The 24,855-nt window shown below is 31.1% G+C and overlaps 1 protein-coding gene across 2 annotated transcripts in view; it reads left to right on the top strand.

The window, feature by feature from the left end:
- Positions 1 to 24,855, top strand: part of PCDH17 (protocadherin 17) — a 94,087-nt gene that overhangs the window by 17,417 nt on the left and 51,815 nt on the right. Inside the window, exons 2-3 of one of the 2 annotated variants that reach the window (XM_076009406.1) lie at positions 20,198 to 20,256; positions 20,393 to 20,562. In XM_076009406.1, coding sequence (XP_075865521.1) covers positions 20,198 to 20,256; positions 20,393 to 20,562 — 229 coding nt within the window. Of the gene's footprint in view, positions 1 to 20,197; positions 20,257 to 20,389; positions 20,563 to 24,855 lie in introns of both variants that reach the window. The other variant, XM_012749794.2, reaches the window with a different exon arrangement.

The following is a 24,855-nucleotide window of genomic DNA, read 5'->3' as shown; positions in this document are numbered from 1 at the left end:
GAGTTAAGAAACCATTATTATATAGCTGTCATTCAGCATTTGTACTTATGATGATGGGTTTATATAAACAGGTTTAAAAGATAATATAGGCATGCTTCTCTAAAGATGCAATACCTATTTTTTATTTCAGCAAATGAAGTGTTAAACATAGAAATAAGGTAGAAATAGAAAGGTGAGATCATGTTGCTACTACATGTTTCTTTTAGCATTTAGGTTTATTATGATGAGTTTACATATACACTTTTAAAAGGTAAATGTAAACATGCTTCTTTAGAGATGCAATATGTGCTGTTTTCTCTCAATGAATTGAAGTGTTTAACATAAAAAGTTGAAATTAACAGTCGAGAATGTGTTGTTAAAACATTTCTGTCTGCATTAGTTTGTATTATGAGGGTTTTATATATGTATGTATGGCTAATAGGTAAATGAAAGCATGCTTTCTTAAAGATAAATTATGTGTTGCTTCCATTCAGTGAATGGAAATGTTTAACAAAGAAAGAACATTGGAAGCAAGAGTTGAGAACATGTTATGACAACATGACTCAACACTGGTATTTATTATAAAGTGTTTTATATATACAGATTTAAAAGGTAAAAGTAAGCATGCTTCTTTATTGTTTTATTTGTACAAATTTAAGGGGTACATGTGAAATTTTGTGTAGTGGTCAAGTCAGGGTATTTAGAGTGTCCATCTCCCCAGTACAATACATTTTTTTTAACCGTAGTTACCCTACTCTGCTATCAAATGTTGAATTTATTTCTTTTATCTAACTATATGTTTGTACCCTTTAAACTCATTTCTCTTTGTCCTCCCCACTGTCCCCCATCACCCTTCCCAATCTCCCTTTTCTATATTTCCACTCTCTACCTCCATCTGATCAGATTTTTTTAGCTCCCACATATAAGTGAGAGCATGCTAATTTGCTTTTTGCTGTATGTTTGGCATTTTTTAAATCCTTTTTTTTTTTGCATTTTTATTTTATTTCAAGAAAATATGAAAGTACGAACGTTTTGGTTGCATTTTATATCTTTACCTCTCCCTAGCAAGGGTTAGAGGTATACCCTTAAAATTCTTTTAATAGATAAGAAAATTTTGTTTATTGGTTAAAATAAAAAGCTTCTTCAATTTCTTTTAATGTAGACTTGAGTATATATTTTAAGAGGTAAAATGTTGGTATTCTTTTGTATAAAAGCAGTAAAATAAACTTTTCCACTTGATTTCCTCTTTCTTTCTTTCTTTCTTTCTTTCTTTCTTTCTTTCTTTCTTTCTTTCTTTCTTTCTCTTTTTTCTTTTTTTTTTTTTTTTGAGACAGAATCTTACTCTGTTACTGGGGCTAGAGTGCTGTGGCATCAGCCCAGCTCACGGCAACCTCCAACTCCTGGGCTCAAGCAATCCTGTCTCAGTCTTCCGAGTCGCTGGGACCACAGGCATGTGCCACCGTGCCTGGCTAATTTTTTTATATACATATATTTTTAGTTGGCCAATTAATTTCTTTCTATTTTTAGTAGAGACGGGGTCTTGCTCAGGCTGGTCTCGAACTCCTGAGCTCAAACGATCCGTCTGCCTCAGCCTTCCAGAGTGCTAGGATTATAGGCATAATCCACTGCGCCTGGCAATTCCCTCTTTTTGTTCTTCAGGCAAGATATAGTGGAGATAAGATCTTCCACCTCCTACTCTGGAAAAACAGAATATTAGTATTTTTAGCCTTTTGGTAAACCTTCTTTCTGTGTTTAAGACTATGTAAGCCAGAATAGGCTAATGTATCAGTTCATCATATAGAGAAGGGAACTTCATGGTTAAATTTAGTCAAAAAACTTCTTCAAATTATTTTTGTTTGAAATTTCCCATTGAGTCTCAGTGAACTTAAACTTGATATTTGTGTTAAATACTCATTATTTAACTAGAGAAATCAAATCTTCAAGGAAACATCTGTTATTTAATGATATTATGGTTTGGGTTTTGTTGGTTGCAAGTGTGGGATCCTGATGGAAAGGCTTTAGGGGTGAGAGAATGAAAGAAACTCTGGTCTGATATCCCCAGGTAATATACATAATTGGAAAGTGGAGATATCATTTTAGTTGGTTAGTTGTAATAAACCTATTATCTTGTTAGAGCATTAAGGAAAAGTCAACATGTTGGGAAACAGATAAAAGGTGCATGAAAGCATTTAAAATTCAATCATCAGGTTTCATTGCACCCATCTGCTCCCAGGAATATAATTGGAAATTTGATTCATTGACCTTTGGCTGCCATTTTGGACCACAGTTTCAAAAATCTGTTTTTTCAACTTGCCCATTTGAAGGTAATTTGATAAGAGCCATACTCAGTGCATTTTTTTTAGCCCAATTGCTTTTCTGAAACAAAATTTGTAAAAAATAAAAGCAGGCTTAATGGGCTAATGTATATTTGACAAAGAATCAACATAGTTACTTAATCCTGGATCTGATTAAAAGCAACTGATGTTTAACTTTTTTTAAGGTTTCTATTAATTAGAGGAGCTGTTCAAGTTTTTACTGTTGTTTTATGCACAAACTCCTACCTCTCATTAATTATTCTCTTGATCCACCTTACTCTGGAATTATACTTAACAAGATTCAATGTTGCTAAAATTGCATACTATGACAGAAGAAAAATATTAGTGAAACCACTGAAGTTATTTCAGGTGGTTACTTTGAGTTTTTTGTTTTTGATTTTTTGCTTGTTTTTGTTTTTGAGACAAAGTCTCACTCTGTCACCCTGGGTAGAGTGATGGTGTCATCATAGCTTACTGTAACCTCAAACTCCTGGGCTCAAGTGATCCTCCTGCCTCAATATTCCCAGTATTTGGGACTACAGGCATGCCACCTTACCACACCTGGCTAAGTTTTCTATTTTCAGAGAGATGGGGTCTCACTCTTGCTCAGGCTGGTATCTAGCTCCTGGGTTCAAGCAATTCTCCTGCTGGCCTCCCAGAGTACTAGGATTATAGGCATGGGCCACTGTGCCCAGCTGGGTACTTTGAGATTTAATCTTGGGAGGTGCCCCCCCAACTTTTTTTGCCAGCATAAGTATGACACCACAGAACCTTTCTAGGATACTTTTTATGTCTTAACTTAGAAGGGTGATGTACTATAAAATTATGTGGCTAACATAAGAAGTTCATTATGTAAATTGATCACAATTTCTTGCCAGCATTTGTGTACTGCTCTGCTCACTGAAGTTCATGTACTTTGGAAAAGAGTCATGATTAGACAGGTGTTTCCTCATCTATGAGATCAAATTTCTGAAATATTTATATAGTGATGAGCCAGATGTACACAGCTTAACCTTATAATCCCATTTCACAGCTCTTCCAAATACTTGGAAATTTGTTAAATGTGAAACTGATTATTTTGGCAGCATACCTCCATTAATAGGATTCCGACATTCCTTATTTACAAGCCAGTGTTGTTAATATAATCTAGTATATTAAATCAACAGGGAAAACTGAAAAAGGAGAATCCATCCAAAAGCAAATTGACAGGGAAGCTTTTTCCAAAGCTTTTTAATTTGTTTTTTATTGACTTTATAATATCAGAAAACACATAGCACAACTGAATAATGTAAATGTTTTGGGTCCTAGGCTACTACAATTCTAGTGTGAAGTAGCTATTGCTTAGATCCCTTGTACTTCTATCATAATCTTGATATAAGCCACATAAGACCATTCATCTGCTCTTTACAAATATTCCTTTCAGCATCATCTCAATTGCAAAGCTTACTGTCATTTGACGTGAAATTATTTTAAATGCACTCATCTGGTTTTTTTTAAATGAATAGAGGCAATATCAAGTAATGTAATAATGTGTCATGATTTTCATTATGCTTATTTATTGGTTCTGCAATAATAGAAGAGCTTATTGTTATGCTTTCAGCTTGAGCTATTTATGCATTATGTTACTGGGTGTACCATTTTATATGTGTGATATTCTGTCCTCCTGAGAAAAAGGGTATCAGGATCCTTAAATCAAATTAGACTAGGGGAAGAGTTTCATACTTTATCTTTTTTTATATTAAGTGTATAGCTTTTATAAACTACCTGATTCTATTTGAGTAAGCTTATGCATCTTTGAAGAGGGGTGAGAACCTATTTTTCAAGCTGTATATGACAACTTGCTCCCTATTTTGAAAAGAAGGAAGGAGAAAGCATGCTATCACAGAAGAGAACAACTCCTTTGCTTTTTAATTTCTTTTGGCAAAAATTATGTACTTTGTGCCTTATAATTTTACAAAATCGTATTGAATGCATCAATAAGAAGGTGACAAAATTTTTTAAAAAAAGCATAGAATTAAGTAACCTCCAAAGAAGAATTCTTAAAGCACAGTTGAGATATAAATATTTGAGATTTTGGGACCCTTGAATTTTTGTTCAATGACTGATATTTCAGAGATGAAGCTACTCCACTGAGACCTTGTGCCTCCAGACCTGTGTAGCTGAGATTCAGACACTGTTAGTCTAGTGCCTTTTGGATTTCAGCTACTCTATTACTGAACTGGGAATCTGTAGTCAGCCCCAGGGATGAATCACCTACATTTGACTGGAGGGCCCTTACTCTTCTCCTGTTTGATTTTTAGCAAGTCAATAGTTTCTCTACAAAAAGAGACTTTTCTCTTGGGAAAAACAACTGTTACAAAACACTCATATGCAAAAATGTGTTTTATATTAAAATAATCCCAAGTTGTTTTCAATATGTTATGTGATTTTGAGTCTCTATTTTTTTCCAAAACGATAACTATAATTTTTCCCTAATTTTCAGAGGAATTCTTACTTATTGCAAAAACTACAAAAGGAAATACTTAAAAAATGTCTAGTATGTAGTAAGAACTCATTTACATAACGGTGGACTGAAAATAAAGAAAGGTACATTTATAAAGTTAAAATTGCCTACAGTTTACTACTCAGAGATAGCTATTGTTAACCTTTCATTGCATAAATCTACAATTCTTTCTCTTCAGTTACAAAAATCCAAAGGACTCAGGTCTGACCCAATTTAAGATTATTTACGATCTTTATTATTCTACCTTGTGTGAACATCAACAGTTTTCATGCAGAGATATTAATATGCTTAATATTGAGGTATTGTATCAGTCCCTGCTGGGATGGATAATACATATCATATACATCAAGCTATCCTAAAATATGAAAGAGTTTGGGCTTACAAAAGATGTCTGGGTGCAAGGGCTTTGCACAGGGTTTGTGAACCTATATATATTTCTACTTCTTCATGCGTACACACATGCACATGTACACAGACACACACAAAGAGCTAGATTTTTACAAAAAATTGTATATACTAAATTGCATTTTACTTAAAATTACAATACATCGTGGACATCTTTCTATATCAATAAATATTTTCATATTATCTTAATGGTGGAATTCTGGGCCAATCAATGAATGTATTAAAATTTGTTTAATCAGTTACTCTCTGATAGATTTTTTATACTAAGATTCTATTCCCAAGAATAAGATTCTATTCCAACAACAACAAAAAAATTACCTATTAAGTCCAGGCCAAGTTGTTTAACATGTTTTTGATTCTTTTTTTGTATTTTTTATAAAGTATAATATTTGCTATTATAGGGCTGTTATAAGAATTAAAGGTGAAATGTGATTATCCGTATAAAGAATATGATCAGCACTACATACTGAATAAGTATTAACACATAAAGTTATTATTACTGTTAAGAGAAAATAGCATAAATCATTCTGGTGCAGTAAACTTTAGGGTAATCATATGCAGACATATTCTCTGTAGCAACACTATTTCAGCTGGCCTAAATTTTAGCAATTGTATAAGAATACAATTTTATTCCAGAATACTTACAATTATAAAAAAGTAATTTTATTAGAATTCTAATTAATTATATTAGAAATTGCCATTCTATACTCTCTAAATTAGGATTGTTCACTTTTGTTTTAGTTATAAATAGACAATTTTAAAAAGTGACCAACTTTTGGTAGATTATCTTACACACATTTGTTTCCAGGTATTTTAAACTTCTTAAACTAATGAAGTAAATTCTGAAGTGAAAGATGTTAGTAAGTCTTCCTTATAAATTGTGTTTTTTATGCAGGGAAACTATGTTGGAAGAAAAACTCACTTAATGTAGAAATTTAAGAGAAGTATCTATAAAAGAATTGTTGTAATTGTTGAGAAGTATCTACAAAAGAATTGTTGTAAGATAATGAATGTTAGAAATTTAGATACCTATGATTGCATCTGATTTCATTCACACTTCTTTTCTTATAAGAAAATTGAAGTACAGAGATATTCACATGTTTACAGCCAGCTAGGAACAGAGAAATAATGTCATCTGACTCAGAGTTTAGGGTTCTTGCTTCTACACCACTTGAAATCTCATGATTGACATGTATTCATCATATTAAGGTAGCCATAGAGTGTGAGAACATTATATAGCATGAATAATTGCTGCCATGAAGTACTGCAACTTAGTTCTTAGATTGAAGATCATTTTGGAAGAGAATTTTTTACGGATTTCTATGTATTAAACATTAAAAACTATTCTGTGATCTCTGTACAACACATTGCCATGGAATCTTTCTAATGGGAGACCAGCAGTAAAGAGGTTTCCTAGCTTGGTCCTGTGTAATAGACATATTTCCCAATTTAGGATACTATGGAGAAGCTGAGAATTCTCATAGATCTAATCTCAACTTCAATTTAATAAATTTATTTAATTATATTAATTTTATTTAATTAAATAGATTCTTAGATTTAATCATAGAACTGGCTTTGATTCTTTGATTTGAACTAAAATGGTCCTGTAGACATAATTTTTTCATTTGTGTTTAATTCAGTGCTGAACAATTGTAAGAAAAAAGCCATTACAGAGGGTGTGACCTGGCATTAGAAACGATAGAGAGCATTATTAGAATGAGAATAATAAATCTGTAAAATAGATGTGACAATGATAAGTAGAATGACATAGAAAGCACAATACACACAAAAGATAGATGAATACTATATAGTATTTGAAAGGGTATAAAATTTGACTCAAAAGAAACTTGTTCATATTAGTTATTCATATTTGAACCTCCAGCTTGCCTTTCATAAATTCCACAGACCTCAGTTTCCCCATCCATAAAAATGAAATAATTATAATGGATCCTAGAGGTGAGGTTGAAAAGAAATAATATGTTTGGAGATGTTTCAATACAGTGGGAGATCACCCTGTGAAAGAGATAAGAAAGCATAAGATACAAAGGAGCAAGTTCTAGGTATGAGTGAGTTCTTTAAAGTAACCAAGTGCTGAAGAGCGATGTCCCTTGGAAAGAATGGGTGTTTACTATTATCTTAAGTACACTGTAGAGGAATTTGTAATATGCTTCAGGAAACTTCATGTGTCAAAGCGCATTTTGTTTTCAGGTGTTCCCATGGTGGTACTGTTGCCGCAGTTTTAAGTAGTTTGGAATTAGACATAAACATGCTGCAAATCACCTAACACTGAAACTTACTTAAAAAAAATAAACACTTTTCAGCCACGTGCTTTCCAAATGTACATCGTGTGAGGAAAGTCTATATCCAGCAGAGAAAGAAAAATGATTTGGTTTTTATTTTTCTAAAATATGACCTAATTAAGTATGGTACATATGTAAAAATTCTTCCTTAATATTTTATCGATAGGAGTGAGCAGAGTAAAAATTTTACATATATGGTTAAAAACTGAGACTTCATTTTTCTAAGCCTAATGTCAATAGCTTTTTCGGTTAAGGGCCAGATAGTAAATATTTTAGGGTCTGTGGACCATATAGTCTCTATCACAAATGCCGCGAATGCTCTACTCTGCCACCAAAACATGAAGGCAGCTATAGACAACATGTAAATACATAGACATGGCTGTTTTAATAAAATTTTATTTACTTTTGCAAACAGATAATAAGCCATGAGACAATCATTGCTGTAAGGCCTTAGTAACTGTTAACATTATTTGTTAAAGGGTTTTTTTGGGTTTTGTGTGTGCATGTGTAAAAAAAAAATATTGCATCATTTACATTATAAATCTTCGTAACAAAATAAAAATGATTGTTATTTTAAAATTATATATAGAAGAATGCTGGTCTATTATGTCATGATGTGATTGTTATTAAATAAGATTGCTCTTTTCACTGAAAGAGGAAATTTTTAGAACTAAAGTCTTCAAGCAAAGAAAGAACTGGAGGTGCTTGAATTAGATATTAAGTGACAGTCTGATAAAGAGTAGAGATATTTCATTTCATTTAGTGCTAATATTTAATTAAAAATATGTTAATGCTAGTAAAGACACTTTGCTTTATTTTAATTTCAGGTATAAATGCCCACCTAAAATAGATTATTTCCATTGAATCATACATTTTAAATGTGATACTTATTCTTATATTTCAGAGAGAAAATGATAAATATTCTAGTGATCTAACACTCATAAATTTAATTAATAATTAATTTTTTCTTCAAATTTGGGAACAGTTTTTCCTTTGTAGTAGTTATTTCTGAGGATAAATCTCTCATTATTGTGTATTATCTTCTAAATTCCCATAATTAGTTTTTCAAATTACTATTTTGTTTTAAAACCAGAAATGCAAATACAATGGGTCATTTTTTTTAAAGAAATTTAAAATTTTATATAATTTTTCTGGGAAGGGGTTAGTAGAAGCCTATGAAAAATGTTGAGGACTTTAAAATTTACCCAAACTATTCAGTAATTATTGTAAAGTTTATTAGTGGATTAGCTGCTCAACTGATTTGTTGTTTGTAATTATTAAAAATTTTCTATGCCTATCAATGGTTAAAGGAGATAATTAGAAATGTGTCCATTTCACTTTGAATTTCCTCTTTTGTTGTGTTTTTTTCTATTAGGAATTAGAATACACCTATAAAGATGATGGTTTGAAAAACTGTTATAAAACAGGACAGGAAGCAAAACATGATTCATTTGTAAAATGTAACCAGTTCTGTAAATAATAATCTATTTTATATTCTAATTGATATTTTAATATTTTGAGGCTCAAGACTGGTAAATTATGTTTACCCAAATCATTGCATTCATAAAGTTTTAAATTTTAGTATATTGTGAAAAATAAATTGATGAAATATATAGCAGACTTCTAGTCTATGATACATTTGGATCATCTTTTAAATTAGTAATTTTTTGCTTGGGAATTTTACATAACCATTGAATAAATGTATGGTCTTAAATTTCTTTTGCGCTTTAAAATGTGGGTATTCAGAAATGCCTATTTTGACAATTTATATGAGTATAATGATGGTAAGTAATCATATGGTTGAGCATACAGCATGCATTAGAATATTTGATAATATATGGTTTATGATATTTCAGAAGGTAAATCTCTTCATGTTATTGGTCAAAGGAAAAATCTAGTTATTAGAGTTATATGTAAAGTTCAGCATATTAAAATAATTTAACATAAAAGTATAGAAAGGTGGAAGTGGAGATTCTTTCAAAGAATCATCTTGTTATTAGAAGTGATTAGAAGTTTTATTTTTGTTTAGTATGTAACAATAATCTTAAAAAGTATTTTCGAGGCAAGTTACATTAATTTCTTATCAACTGATTTCCAAAAATATTGAGATGGTTCATTATTTTTCTCCATTATCTCAGAGAGGCAGCACAGCAACCGACTGGTGCTGGCAGGCTCTGGGAAGTGTCATTGTTCTATAATGAATTGGTTGTGTGATGGACAAATCTATGAAAGTCACTTAGCTGCAGTTTCTCTGATTAAAAAAAAAAAATTGGGCAATAACTCCACTGTGTATCCTAGAGCAATTGAGAAGAATGAATAATAAATATTAATACAGTTATACTGTTTTGTAGATCCTAACATAAGATAGCATATTCCAAATATCCCAGTGCAGAATTTACGCAATGACATTTAAACATACATTTAGATTCAGTGCAGCATAGTTTCAGAGCTTTCCATAATAGCTAAATAAATTAGACAAAAAATGGGTTTGAACCTAAATAATTCAATCTGTAAAAATTTAGTTTTGCTTGTTATCAGGTTCTTCAAATTTAATAAAATACGATTTTAAGGAAATGTATTTATTAGAAGACTCAGTATTTGTAAAGATAATGAATAAAATAAAATAATATCACCAGGTTATCTCTTTCTCTTCATATGTCGAGAATATTAGAAGAATGTATTCCCTAGAATTATAATGAATTTTCACTGGCCACTTAAAACCTTTGAATTCTTAGTCCTGGAGGCCCAATTGCAAAGAATCCAGTTTTAGATATTCCTTCCAGTGGGAAAATCCTTCAATGTTCTTAATAGAGATGAAAAAGGAGCATAGGAGGAAGAAAACAAAGGAAGGTCTCTGGAGATAAAAAGTCTGGCTGAGAGATAGCAAAAAAGTAAAAAAGAAAAGAACTCCAAACTTACCACCATCACTGGAATAAAAAAGGAAGACTGGGTATTGGTTGGGATGAGATGAGGAGGCTGACCACAGTGAAGAGAGTGGGTGAATTAAAGATGTTGCAGTTAGCAATCCTTAACTATGTTTTGATTTCTTTCCTAAGACATGAAATCATAGCATAATACTATGCCATTGCCAAGGAGAAAGGACATTTAGCATTCAGTGGCACCTTGGTTGGCCCTGGGATACAAGACTCGGGAAATATATAAAGGGACTGCGTGGCATCCTCTGTTTTTATGTGCTTTAGTAGATAACAAATAGCACTCATTTTATTTTTTGATTATTTCAATTTTCTTTGTTCTTGTCAAGGATGATTTTCTTCAGGATTCATAAATTACACAATTAAATTCTGGCACATAAGTTATTATTAAAATTATCAATGTCATTTAAAGGAGTTAACATTTGCAAGAGATTTTAATATATAGCCAGATCACTTTTAAAAAAAATCTGTCATCCTCATTAAGTGGCACACTTAAAATTTTTGCTTATAACATGTGTTTGTTCTGGTCCTCCCATTTTTATTAATAATTTAAAGGAATGCTGGTTTTTGCTCACTGTGGTAAGAATATCCCATGTTTTTATTATGCCTTTAGTACCAAAACACAAATGTCGACCACACTATACTTGTATAAAATGTATTATTTTGAAAACCACTGATAAATATAGTTATTGCCATACTTCATGCACTTTAAAAATTCCAAAGCCATAGGTGCTGTCAGATAACTTTATAAGTGGTGGCTTAAAATGCTGTTGCCTACTTCAGCAATGTAAAAAGAACCACACCATATATTCTGTTGAAAGCAAAACTATCAGAAGCAATGTCGGTATGAAAAGGCTTAAAGTGAATTATTCACCTCTTAACACTCCCTTGTGTTGAGTCTGCTGCAAACAGAATGCTTGTTATCAATGTGAAAAGCAGTGCCTTTGAATTAAGGGAAAAGTTCAACTTGTTTTCCTTTGTTTTCAACCTAGTGACATCAATGTAGCCAATCAATCTTATGTCCCTAATTCAAAAAGATTTTTCAGAATTCCACTTCCTTGCACCCCTAGATTAGGAAAGCACTGAACATCTAAATTTAACTGAATTTATAATTATATGATTTAACACCAAAGCAAATGGTTCTACCATTTACTTTTAGGTAAAACATTATTTTGTTTACTACACATGCAACCCCAAATTATAATGGTTTATAAGAGGTAAGTTGCTCTCTTAATGACTTGGAAGAGTCAAAGACATACTTATATATTTTTTAAATATAAGTCTTTTTCTAGATTGATACATCTAGAATTGAAACCTTCACATTTATAGTGCAACCAATGAGAAATCCTTTTTATATTTGTCATAACTCTTTACTCTCTAGTATATTATAAATTTATAAAATTGATGTTGACACAAGTAAAGATTTTATAGATAAATACAAAGAATAAATTTAATATTATATACAATAGTTGAAACAAATGCTTCTAGAACCTGATGCAAAATGCTGTATCTTTTCTTTCTTAGTATGTAATCTATTGCCAGTCCCATTCAGTGTAATTTTAGTTGAAAATGCTATGGTTTTTATTTTTGAAATCCCATTTAAATCTTTTTTATATCTTTATTTCTCTCCTTCAGGATCAAAATTAATGCAAGGCAAGGGGGGTTCTTAGGGAACAAAATTTAAGGAGACATTCTTAGGGTCCTGCTTTTACATTCCCTAGCACATTTTAAACATTTCTAATAGATTTTTTTTTTTTTTTTTTTTTTTTTTTTTTGAGACAGAGTCTTGCTTTGTTGCCCAGGCTAGAGTGAGTGCCATGGCATCAGCCTAGCTCACAGCAACCTCAAACTCCTGGGCTCAAGTAATCCTCCTGCCTCGGCCTCCCGAGTAGCTGGGACTACAGGCATGCGCCACCATGCCCAGCTAATTTTTTCTATATATATTAGTTGGCCAATTAATTTGTTTCTATTTATAGTAGAGACGGGGTCTCGCTCTTGCTCAGGCTGGTTTTGAACTCCTGACCTTGAGCAATCCGCCCGCCTCGGCCTCCCAGAGTGCTAGGATTACAGGCGTGAGCCACCGCGCCCGGCCTAGATTTTTAAAGTATCAGTTAATTCCATCATCTCTCTCATTCCTGGGTCTATTTTTATTGATTTTTTCTCCCAGGTGGGGTTTATATTTTCCTGGTTTGTTACGTGCCTTGTAATTCCTGATTGGATCTCAGATACGGTGAATTTGACATTGTTGAATGCTGGATTTTTTGATATCGCCTATGTTCTGAGCTAAATGCATGTTTGTGAAATAAATGTAATCACTGGGCTGAATAGTGGACTCTATTCCAAAGATCTCCTGTTTGGCAAAGAAATAGAGAAAGGCAAGCAGGACACCAAGAATGCTAACAGTTTAATCCATTGCCTCATGTGTCCCCACTCCCATCATTCTGGAAATGCCAGAGCTGTTTGGTGTATCAAAATTGTTTCCTTCATAGGAAATTTCCTGACTGTCCCATGATTCTATAAGGGTTAGTATAAGATAATAATGGCTAATTAGCACCAAAGTTGTTTATATATTTAATTATCTGAGTGTGATTGAATTAATCACAGATTGATTTCTAGCAATATTTACTTAAATGGTATGTATGATGGTGAAAAATTGACCATAGAATCTAGTTTCTTAATGCTCACATTATTCATTATTCTTCTCTCTTCCTTTGCAGGGATACATTTGAAGATTAGTATTCTGTTTCTTTTCCCTTAGAAATTCATTAGAAATAAGGCTCAAAATTATGAAGTCTTTATTTATTTTATCCCACAGGTGTCTCATTTTATAAAAATCCAAGTATGTTGTTTTAAAATTTATTGTATATTTGTCCAGTTATCATTATTTCATGATCACTATAAAATTTTAAAAATTAAAAAGTGGTAATGAGAATTGTATTATATAACTAAGAAATTTCCATACCTTATCTCACATAAAACATACAACCCCACATTTTAAATAGTATTATCCCAATTTTACTGCCAAAATTGTAAAAGTATGTTGACAAGATTTTGCATACACTTTGGTACAGCTCAGATGCTAATCATTTTGTGTTACATCTTTTGAGTCTTTGTATTCTATTAACTTACTTCCAAAGATAGAGTCAATTTTAGGAGGCATTTTTAAAAGTAAAAAATTCACCATTTCTGAAAATGGATTCCAGTTTTCCATGACCTAGTCATGGGTGTTTCCTGTGTTAAAAGGAGAAGTTGATCCTTTGCAATGAATGCAGTATGACATTTTTATTTAAAGGTTTTATTTTATGGCTGGGTAAATGCGAGCTGCACACAAGAAAAGAGTCTTTGAAAGAAATAAAAGTTGATGGGCAATTAGGTTGGTTCCATGTCTTTGCAACTGTGAGAGAGTGGGGTGTGGGATACAAATCTACTTATTGGGTACGATGTACACTATTCTGGTGACAGGTACACTGAAAGCCCTAACTTCAGCATGATATAATTCATCCATGTAACAAAAAACACTTGTACTCCCTAAATTTTTTGAAATAAAAAATGTTTCTCCAAAAAAATATGAAAGACAAGTTAGGCTAAATAATTCATATTTAAGGTGACTGTCTTATAGAGCTGTTGCTTGGGTTTGTTGTTGTGGTTAAATAGATCTTTATATCCAAATCCATTTGTATTCTGTCCAAATGGATGTGGGCTTTCTACATATGTTTTAGTTGTTGGCTCAGTCTCGTTTTAAAAGACAAGTTCAGAAACACTCTTTATTGAGGAACATTTAATAAAATAACTTTTTATAATTATTTTTTATGAAACAGAGGACTCCTCAGCATATATGTGACACAGATGATAATGCAAATATATTTAGGTATTAATATTTGTTTTTAAGTTAGCATACAATAAGGTAAAACTTTTTTGTGGTATACAGTTTTATGAATTTTTATACATGTGTAGTTTCATGAAACAAGCAAGATACTGAACAGTTCTCTCACCCTAAAAAGTTTCTTTATGTTACCACTGCTACACTTTCCTTCAGCTTTAACCCCTGTCAACCACTAATCAGGTTTCTGGCATAGTAGTTTTGTGTTTGTTTTTGAGTAGTCTTATAAATATAATTATATAGCATGAAATTTTTTGAGACTAGCTCTTTTCACTCAAAATAATGTTTTGGAGATTCATCCAAGTTTTGCATCAATTGTTCATTTTCTTATTGCTAGATAGAGTTTCATTGTACATATATTTATTAACCTAGTGAAAGATATCTGTTTCCACGTTTGGGGAAACAGACGAATTTTTGTTTGAGTATAGCTTTCCTTTTTTTTTTTTTTTAGAGTGAATCACTAGAAGTAGGATTGATGGATCATATAATACATTTATCTTTGACTTTATGAGAAACTACCAAATTGTTTTCCAGAGTGGCTGTATCATTTTTCATTCTCACCTAAGTATATGAGAATTCTAGGTGCTATGCATCCTTGTCAATACTTAATATAGTTAATTTTTAAAATTTTATATAATCTAACAGGTACACAGTGACATTCCATTGTAATTGTAATTTGCATTTCCCTGATTGCCGATTACAGTGAATGTCTCTTCATGTGCTTTTGTGCCATCAATATAGTCTGTATGGTGAAGTGTCAAATCTTTCAAATCTTTTTTTACTTACAGTTTAGTTTTGAAATTTTTAAAAATATTCTGCATACAATGTGACATATGTTCTCAAAGGCTGTAGCTTGTTTTCAGATCTTCTTAACACTGTCTTTTGCAAAACCTACATTTATAATTTTCTAAAATCCAATTTTTTTCTTCTGTGCATCATGCTTTGGCATCATTTCTGGGAACTACCTAACACCAGGTCACAAAGATTTTATGCTATGTTTTATACTAAAATTTGATAGTTTCATGCTTTACATTTAGATCTATGATCCAAGTTTGAGTTTTTGTGTGAGGTGTAGTTCGAGGTTCATTTCTATGGAATTATCTATTGAATTGTCTTTGCAACTCTGTCAAAAATCAATTGGCCATATTTGTGTGGATCTACATCTGAACAGTCTCTTCCATTTCATTGATCTGTATGTTCATTCATTTGGCAATACTGCAGTCTTGTTTACCGTGGCTTCAATAGTAAGTCTTGTAATAGAGTAAATGTAATTACTTTTACTTGATTCTTCTTTTTGGAACTTATTTTAGCTGTTATAGTTCTTTTGTTTCTCCATATACATTTAAGAATCATCTCATATATATTTACAGAAAATCGTGCTGGGGAATTTGCATGGAATTATGTTATATATATAGATTATTTGAGGAACATTGACATCTTTACCATGTTGAGTCTTCTAATTCATAAACATGATATGCTTCTCCATTTATATAAGCCGTTTTGATTTATTTTATTGTTTTTGTAATGTTCAGTATTTTTAAAATATTTATTTACTAAGGATTTGATTATTATGGAGCTATTTTAAATGTATTGCTTTTGAAATTTTGGTTTCTAACAGTTCTTTCTAGAATATAGAAATATAATTGACTTTTGTGTGATGATATTACAGTAGCATTTATTAGTTCAAAGGAGTTTGGTTTGTTTTGGCTGTTTGCTATTTTCTGCCTAAAAAATAATATTGTCTATAAATACAATAATATTATCTATAAAAATTTTTTTTCTTTCTTTCCAATTGTTATGCCCTGTATTTATTTTTCTTACCTTATTTAACTTGTTAGGTCTTTTAGTATGATGATGAACAGAAGTGTTGAGAGTGGACCTCTTTGCCTGGGGGAAAAGCTTTCTATCTTTCACCATTAAGTGTGATGCTACATGTTTTTATAGATGCTACATGTTTTTGTAGATGTCCTTTATAAAGTTGAGGAAATTTCCTTCTGTTCCTAGTTTGCTGAGACTTGTTATCATTAATAGACGCTGAATTTTGTGAAATACTTGATATGCTTGTAAAATTTTATTTTTAATATTTTAATAGTAAAAAAAATCTCTTTTCACTACTTTTACTATCTACCTTCAAGTGAAATTCTTAAGAGCAAGTAAGTGGTCATATTAATCTACTGCCACAAATAAAGAGCTTCCCCAAATTCTGCCAACATGGCTCAGTTTCACCAGTGCTTCCCCACCACCACCCTTTTAAAAAATGTTAATAGACTTAGGGGTATAAGTTGAATTCTCTTACATGTATATATTATATAGTGGTTTTAGTGTGCCTATCACTCAAATAGTGTACATGGTGCTTTCTTTCGACCTTTCTTGCAGACATTTGCTTTTTTAAAAATAATGATTTGTGTTTCAGAGTTCTAATAGGATGAGCAAGGTTTAGAATATGGCATGTCTTAGGAATAATTTATTGTTAAATACTGTTGATGAAAATGTTGATTTTGATTAGCATTTAAAAATGTACTACAATTTTCTGAGTACTAATAGAGAAATAAATAAAGGCAAATAGTCAAAACAACTATTCATATCCTACAGACTTTATTCATTTTAAGTGTTTGCTTGGTTGCTTGTTTATTTTCCACAAAAGGAAAGTAAAGAATATCTAAATTTTTATTATCTTTAACAAACAAAATAACAAAAAGACAAAATGACATAAATAGGAAGGTACATTCAGTTTTATGTTAGTTTAAACCTGTTTTGTTATGAGCAAAAATCACTAAAAAAACAGACAACTTTTGTTTCATTTATTAATGACTTTTAAATAGATTAAATAGACCATCATACCCTAAGTTTTTAAAATGTCTACTTGAAAGCATCCAAAGTACATATGATTTTTTAAATGTTAGACAAATTATATGTTTTTTGAAATAATAGTTAAAAGTTACTGTGCTCAAATTGAGTTTGAGGAGAAAACACTACAGTGATTAGTTTGTATGAAAGGTGATAAGGTTTGTAAGAATTGTAAATATTCATATTTAATTACTCTGTTGAAACTTAAAAGGTTACAAGTGTCTAACCTCAAATTTTACTTTCTTCCAAGATTTAAAATTTAAGAAGTATAGATGTATAAGGAATAACTCGATTTTGGAGCATAGTTTTATAAAATACATGAAAGCTCTTCTACTTCTAAATTACATGATGCTGTGGTACACATGGCTTTTTTTTTCTCTTTCATTTTTCTATGTAAATACTGTTATTGCATATTCAGATTATTTTAAATGAGTTTTTAGACACCCTGGAGCCTAGATAATGAAAATGTTACTTTCTATATTAAAAATATAGTATGTTTTTTAAAAATAGTGAATTAGTTATTTGTTTGTTAAAGGCCAAATGACTATTTCATTATTGTAATTATAGACATACAATCTCTCACATTCCTATCTACTTTAATGGATGAGTGCAGACATTATAAGTAAACTTCTGATGCTCTGCTACTAATGAATTTGCAAACTTCTAAAATTATACATTGTAAAATTCTATAATTATAAACCAACTTCTTTCTTTTTGTACGTTTCTTCTTACCTGCCCCACTCTACTTCTTCCTCTTTCATATATGTTTTGGCTTTTCTCTTTCACCTTCTTTCTTTCTTTCTCTGTATTTTTCTCTTGCTTTTCCCTCTGCTTTTATTTTTCTTCTCTTTCTTTCCCTCCCAAACTCTCTTACCTTTTCCATTACTCTTGTTTTTCTGTCTTCATCAAAACAAGACTTGGTAGCAATACCACTGCCCAGTGTTCACCAGACACTCTGATACATAAATATGTGTGTAGGTGTGCACACATACACACGTGTGTATATACATAAAATCTTATATCTACATAAAACATATACACTTGTGTGTGTGTATATATATATATATAAACTATTTAACAGCTCTTCAATCAATAAGAAAATTATTTTATTTTTTAGTTTAAGTCTCTTATTTTATTGCAACTACTTAGAACTTTAATAATATGCTAACATTTTTAGATACTGTCTGTATTAAGACAAGAGAAGAAATTTTTTTTCATTCTATTTACTTGTGTATAAGTGAATAGGAATCTACATCCTATGAGGCCCCACCTATTAAAACCATAAAATCACAAGTTATATAAGTTACTTATAATAGTGCTTATATTTTCTCCCTAGAATATCAAATTTCACATTACATTTTACTCTGTTCTTGATACCTAGGGTTCTCTTTTCCTGAAGTGTTCTAAGACATTCACGCTTAGCTTCTAATTGACAGCAATAATGTCTTGGATACATGTTTTTGACCAATTCAAAGGGAGAACTAGATCTTGTTAAGTTAAAATGTGAAGTTTCTAAGCAACTATGATAGTTTTAAAAATTTGTGAAATTCTTTGGCATACAATTCGGCCGCTGGTATTGGTTATCACAATTAATTTTATTAAAAGTTATTCTTAAAAATTGATAGTTTGTCATTATGGAAATAAAAATTAAGATGTTCCACTGAATCTAAAAACTAGTACAACATATTAATGTAAAATGTCTGCTATTAACTACTAGTTAAAGATGGTGAGGAGTGAGCAAGGAATCCTCTTTGGTCATCTTCATATTTGCATGTAGTTTGATAAAGGTCATTTAGACAAAAGAAAAATTATACATTAAAAGAATTGTGGGAGTTTTTCCTGCCCCCAAATTTGACAATGAAAGTTACGTAATACTTTCAGCTATTATCTTAGCATGTCTCCCCCCCCCCCAGTAATTGTTCACAAAGCCAAATACTTTAAATTATGATATGGGAAGAAAAAGAGCACTCTTATTTTAAATTAGCCTTATTTATAAAGAAAGCACATATTGCACTACATTAAGCCTTACCTTGGGCCCTCTGCTTCATGACTTGCATGCTCCCTGTGTCACTGATACTTGTATGCTGGATGATCTTGTACAAACCCATAGCTGCTTCAGAGTATAATGGCGTGATATGAAGTGATGCAGAAAACAGGAGAAGCTTTGTCACTGAGTCAGCTGCAAGAAGAAGTAATGTGTATGAATGTACAGTATAGGGGAATCTATGAAAGATCCAGTCTCTTTCTCCCAAAAGACTCTGTTCCATGACACAAGGAGAATTCAGTTCTTTTTTGGCAGACCTCCAGGTCAGTTTGGAAGCAGTAAAAACAACCACAGAAACAAGCCTGGTTTCTCAATGTCTCTACCCTCAATATTTTAAGTAACATTTTTTTCTTATTTGTATTTTACTTTGTTTTTAATAGCTAGAAAGTAATACCCATTTCCATTGGATTGTTAGAATATAATTTTCATAGTTGGGATGAAGCTGAAGATGAATTACAGAGATGGGTTCAACCATATGTGATGTGCTTGTATCTGTTACTGGTAACATTTGAAGGAAAGGCTCTGTATCTCTTAATTGAGGAGTGGATGACTTTAAATGATATTACATCAAGAAGGGCATATAATCCCAGCAGATGATGTAATTATGTTTAAAAATGAGTATTATTAAATAATTCACACTTTTAATATGGAGAAATTAGGTCATTTTCCCACTCCTCCCACAAAATATTCAATCTTAATATCTATGTAATGAAACAACACAGACAGTGTTATCCATCGTGGTACTAAAAGAGAATGCCAGTTATGACAGGCTCATTGTTTACTTTAACAGGTAATTTGTGGACCGGAATCATTTAATTGTTCTGAGTACATAATTACATGTCAGCAATTTCCAATTTAATTAAAATGTACAAATCTGAAGATTAAGGGAATTTTTGAATTATTAATCATTTTTCCACTAGGAAATCTTGTTGCTCTGCAGGAGATTTGTCCAGTGTACAACTATACGTATTTTTTTCCTTCTCTTTCACAGACAGACAATTTTCCCGCAGAGCCCAATTACATGGGCAGCAGGCAGCAGTTTGTTCAAAGGTAAGGCCTATTAAATAACTTTCTCAGCTTCCCCATTTGCATTCATGTCAAAATTGCTTTGCAAGAGACTACACTTCAGATTCAAACTAGTAGAGACAACACTTTCTCTTCTTTTTCTTTATATGTATTTCAGTAGCTCCACGTTTAAGGACCCAGAAAGAGCCAGCCTCAGAGACAGTGGGCACGGGGACAGTGATCAGGCTGACAGTGACCAAGACACTAACAAAGGCTCCTGCTGTGACATGTCTGTTAGGGAGGCACTCAAGATGAAAACTACTTCAACTAAAAGCCAACCACTTGAACAAGGTGAGTGAAGTCTTCCAATGCTTACAAAGTATTAAGCAATCATTATAACCCTATTAGTACTGGAGTTGCAGTTTATCACGGTGGAATGGCCCATTGATAATATATCAAAGAAACAGCAAATCCCGAGATTGCCCCAGACAAAAAGCAACTATTCAATATCACAGTCACAACCGAAAAAGGAAAGCCATGGGTATCAGTCTTTAATCTTCTTAAAATAAGAACTTGACCAAAGTCACTTGATTGTTCTTATTTTGTGGACATTTCCTAACTTTTCCTATTTTGAGTTTTACTGACAAAGAAAGTATGGCTTCTATTGGCTAGATAGGAATATTACATTGTATTATGCTAATTAAGAGTATTAAATTAGTAAATTCAACACTTTTTACCTGAAATGAAAACTTGATTGGAATTTTATAGCTCTTAGCAGTGTTGGTTTATTTTTAGTTTGGATTTTATCTTCATATTAGTTTTTCAAGAGAGTCAAATAATAGCTAAACGATAGATTTTTTTCCTTCTTTTGATTTACATCTAAGTCCTCATGAATATCAAACACGAACTTGTTTACTGATAGAGATAAAAAAGAAATATGTCTTAATAAATACATATTTTTTCTAAAATTCTATCTCCAATTTATTCATTTTATGTGTATTTTTATTAATTTAGATGTTTTTAATGTTTTGAATACAATGAAATATTTGCTATTGATACATGCAAAGAAACTTAAGCTACTCTTATATGTAAGACTTAGAGAATGAATAGATGGTTTATGTTCTGTTGTAAATTATGAAAAGAACAGTTATATACATCAGATTTTAGGATTATAAATGCATTAGTTAGATTAGTTGATATATTAGTCTTGAAAACATTTAAATATATTTTCTATTTATTATTTTAATTGTTTTTGAATGAGAAACTATATTTAACCTATGTGAACATAGCTTATAAGTCCTTTCTTCATTGATGATTTATATAAAGTAAATTTTTGCCTGTTATATAGGTTGGCCTCTCATACATGCATCAGCAGATATAGTGTAATTAATTTTTCTTGTCATGTTAAAATCGTAATACAAACTTACAACACCCATATATAAAAATATATATCTTTATACATACTTATTTACATATATACCACATAAATATGTATATTCAGTATAAAATATATATTAATGTTTCTGCACTGAATATAAATTATGCTGAAGTTATTTTAAAATTTACTTCACAAAAAGCCTTGTTTTCTAAGTAATAAGTGCTAAACTGATGACTTTTTTCCTGATCTTTTAACATAGCAACTTTTTGTGTGACAATGTAGTATTGTTTTTAAAATCATTTTTAACAGAAGTAATTTAAATGCTTATCCAATATTCACATTCCCTGCAAATTTGAATGTTTACTTTAAAGTGACTTAATCGATCATGATGGGTTGTGGCTCTGTGATATTATAACATATATGTATCTTTGAGACATTTTTAAATAATGGGGTTTTTGTATATTGATATGTAAATATGTAGCATGAGATAGACACATCTATGTGTATAATACATAAACTGCTTGGCTACTACTTACAAAGCTGCTTAGAGTAAGTAAAGAGTTTTTCATATTTTTATGAGAAACTTTGTTAATCCAAAAAAAACCAAAACAAATGAACAAATAAACAAAAAAACCCTGCTGTTCATATTAACTCTTTAATTCCTTTTCATCCACTAACTGAGCAATGTATTTGATGGGAGTATATTTGATGTATTTTCTCCTATAGAAAAAGGAAGTGGTCTCATTTATTGTATGAAAATGCAACTTACACTGAAAAGCTATTTTTTCAATCTAGATATCAAAAAGTAATATCTTAGGAAGATAGTTATCATTCTTAAAGGAATGCCAAAGTTGGAATGTACTTTAATTAATATTACACATAAAATAATTGCTAGTCTAGGAGTAAGAATGCCAATAGAAATATCTCCTATAAAGTAGGTAGTTTCCACACATCCCTATTAGCAAATATGAAAAAATTATTGAGAATCTAGAAGGTCCACTTAGGTAGGTTACGAATTATGTAGACGAGAAAGACTGTCTTCCACTTTAAAGCATGACCTTTAAAGTTAGCTAAAATGTTAGTTCATTTATTGATATATCTATTGATTTGCTTTATTCATTCATTTAATAAATATCTATTAAGTGCTTTGAATGTGTAAGGAGAAGTTAGATTCTTCAGGAATATCAAAAATAAATTTGACTTGGAGCCTCTCCAAATAACCATATGTAACTAGTAGAGATAGGAGATCTCTCTGTCTCTGTTTCTCCCATCCAAGTACTAACCTGGCCCCACCCTGCTTAGCAGCCAAGATCAGACAGGAGTCAGCATGTTTAGGGTGGTATGGCCATAGCCACTTCTGTCTTTGTTTCTATCTCATGCTTTCTCTCTCAACTTTCATCTATCTCTGTTATTTATTTCTCTGTCCATCACTCTCCTTTATCTATATAAATTATTCTGTTTGTCTTTCTGTTTTCCAAGCATCTATGTATCTATGTTTATATCTATCTGTCTACCTATCTAGATTTGGGGGAGGGGACTAGAATTTATTGAATTTTTACCACTGACTGTAAACAATGCAAACTTTATTACAACATTAGTTTAATTAAGCTAAAAAAGCTAAAAAGGTTTTATTTTTATCTTACATATAAGAAAACTGAAATAATTTGAAATGTATTAACCTGCAAGGGAGGTTGGTGTTTAATCCTAGATAGACATACCAAAACTTTTGTCTTTTATACATAACTTTGTCTCCAAATGGGAGAATTTGCTCAAATAACCATTTTGCTTCATTTCTATGATAACATATGAAATAAATATGGAAAAGTAAGTTAACACCTGAGTTAATGTGTAAAAACCATGGAGGAGAAGATCAAAATAGCTCATATGCATTGACCGAATGACTGCTTGTAATTTGCTAAGTACTTAAAACATATCCTATTTAATTTTTGTTTCATTTATAGGATAGGTAAGTACTATTGCTCTCATATTTAATATTAAGTGACTTTTTTTAATGTTCCTCATTTATATGTAGTGAAGGCAGTATTAGAAGTGAAAAAAAAATGCCTTCAGAGCCTACTGTCTTAAACAGTGCTTTATATTAGTCACATAATGAGCACTTTCCTCAGAAATAATTTTTAAATGTTGAAGAAGTAAGCAGCTATTGTCTTGGTCAATATATTCTGTTAATTTATTTGAAAAGCATCATAAGAGGAAATGCCACAATTCAGTCAATACACACATATAAAGAACAGCTCTGTTTATAAATGACAGATGATGATGACAAGCAGATCCAAACAATTCCCTTGTAGATTTCAAATATTAAACCCTAATTTTAATACCTTTAAAAATATTCTAAAAAACAAAAGTAAATTTCCTCTTAGGAGAAAGAAACTAAAACCTAAGTGAAAGGAAACCTGTGTATAAATCTTTTTCTCTTACTAAAAATGTGTAGCAGTGCCTTACACAGAATTCAATTAAAAATCTGTAGCAGATTATATTTTACATTTTTGTATAAGTTTAGTCAGATTGTTTTCCTATTTAAATGATCTCATATTAAAATATTTTATTTTTAAATTGCAATGTTTCTTTAATTTAGAAATGAAAATCCATTCCAAAATAATCTTTATATTTTCAATTATACTTTCTTTGCCAATAATGGTTTTCCTTTGGAAACGACTTGGTACTCTTGAGATTTTATTTTATTAGCACAAATGTTACTTTGTTTTTCCTTTTTTGTGCAGTTAAATTTTTTCCATTTTTTCTGTTCCTAATATTTGTGTATTATCGTTACCATCAGTTTAATCACCCCAAATACATAGCACTGGTAATATATTGCCCATTACTTTAGTAAAGATAGTTGAAAGGATTCAGCATCCAACTGAAAGTATGATGTACCTTACTACAGCTGAAGATAGATTTAAGGGTTTTATGTTAACAAATCCTCTAGCAGAAAGAGGTTATTTAAGTTTCTTTTAGTAGGATGAAAAAATTCAAAGAATGTACTTAGTTTCTTTCTATTTGCATTTTTTTTTTTGCCCTGTTTCTCTATTAGTTAGATTCTGCCTATAGTCGCTTACCAAATATAGATAGGTAGGTGGTAGATAGATAGATAACACAATCCAAATGTTTTGGAATTTGCATGATATCATAATAGCACATTACTTAACAAGATAGGCAAATACATACTTCTACCTAATAAGCCATTGTTTATCAAAAAATGACAAAATACATTGAAAATCGAGTAAAATATATGTGTTCTTATTTTA

Source organism: Microcebus murinus, chromosome 13, assembly GCF_040939455.1.
Source record: "Microcebus murinus isolate Inina chromosome 13, M.murinus_Inina_mat1.0, whole genome shotgun sequence".
Lineage (NCBI taxonomy): Eukaryota > Metazoa > Chordata > Mammalia > Primates > Cheirogaleidae > Microcebus > Microcebus murinus.
Note: the sequence above shows the minus strand (reverse complement) of the source record. Positions and strands in the feature narration are given on the sequence as shown.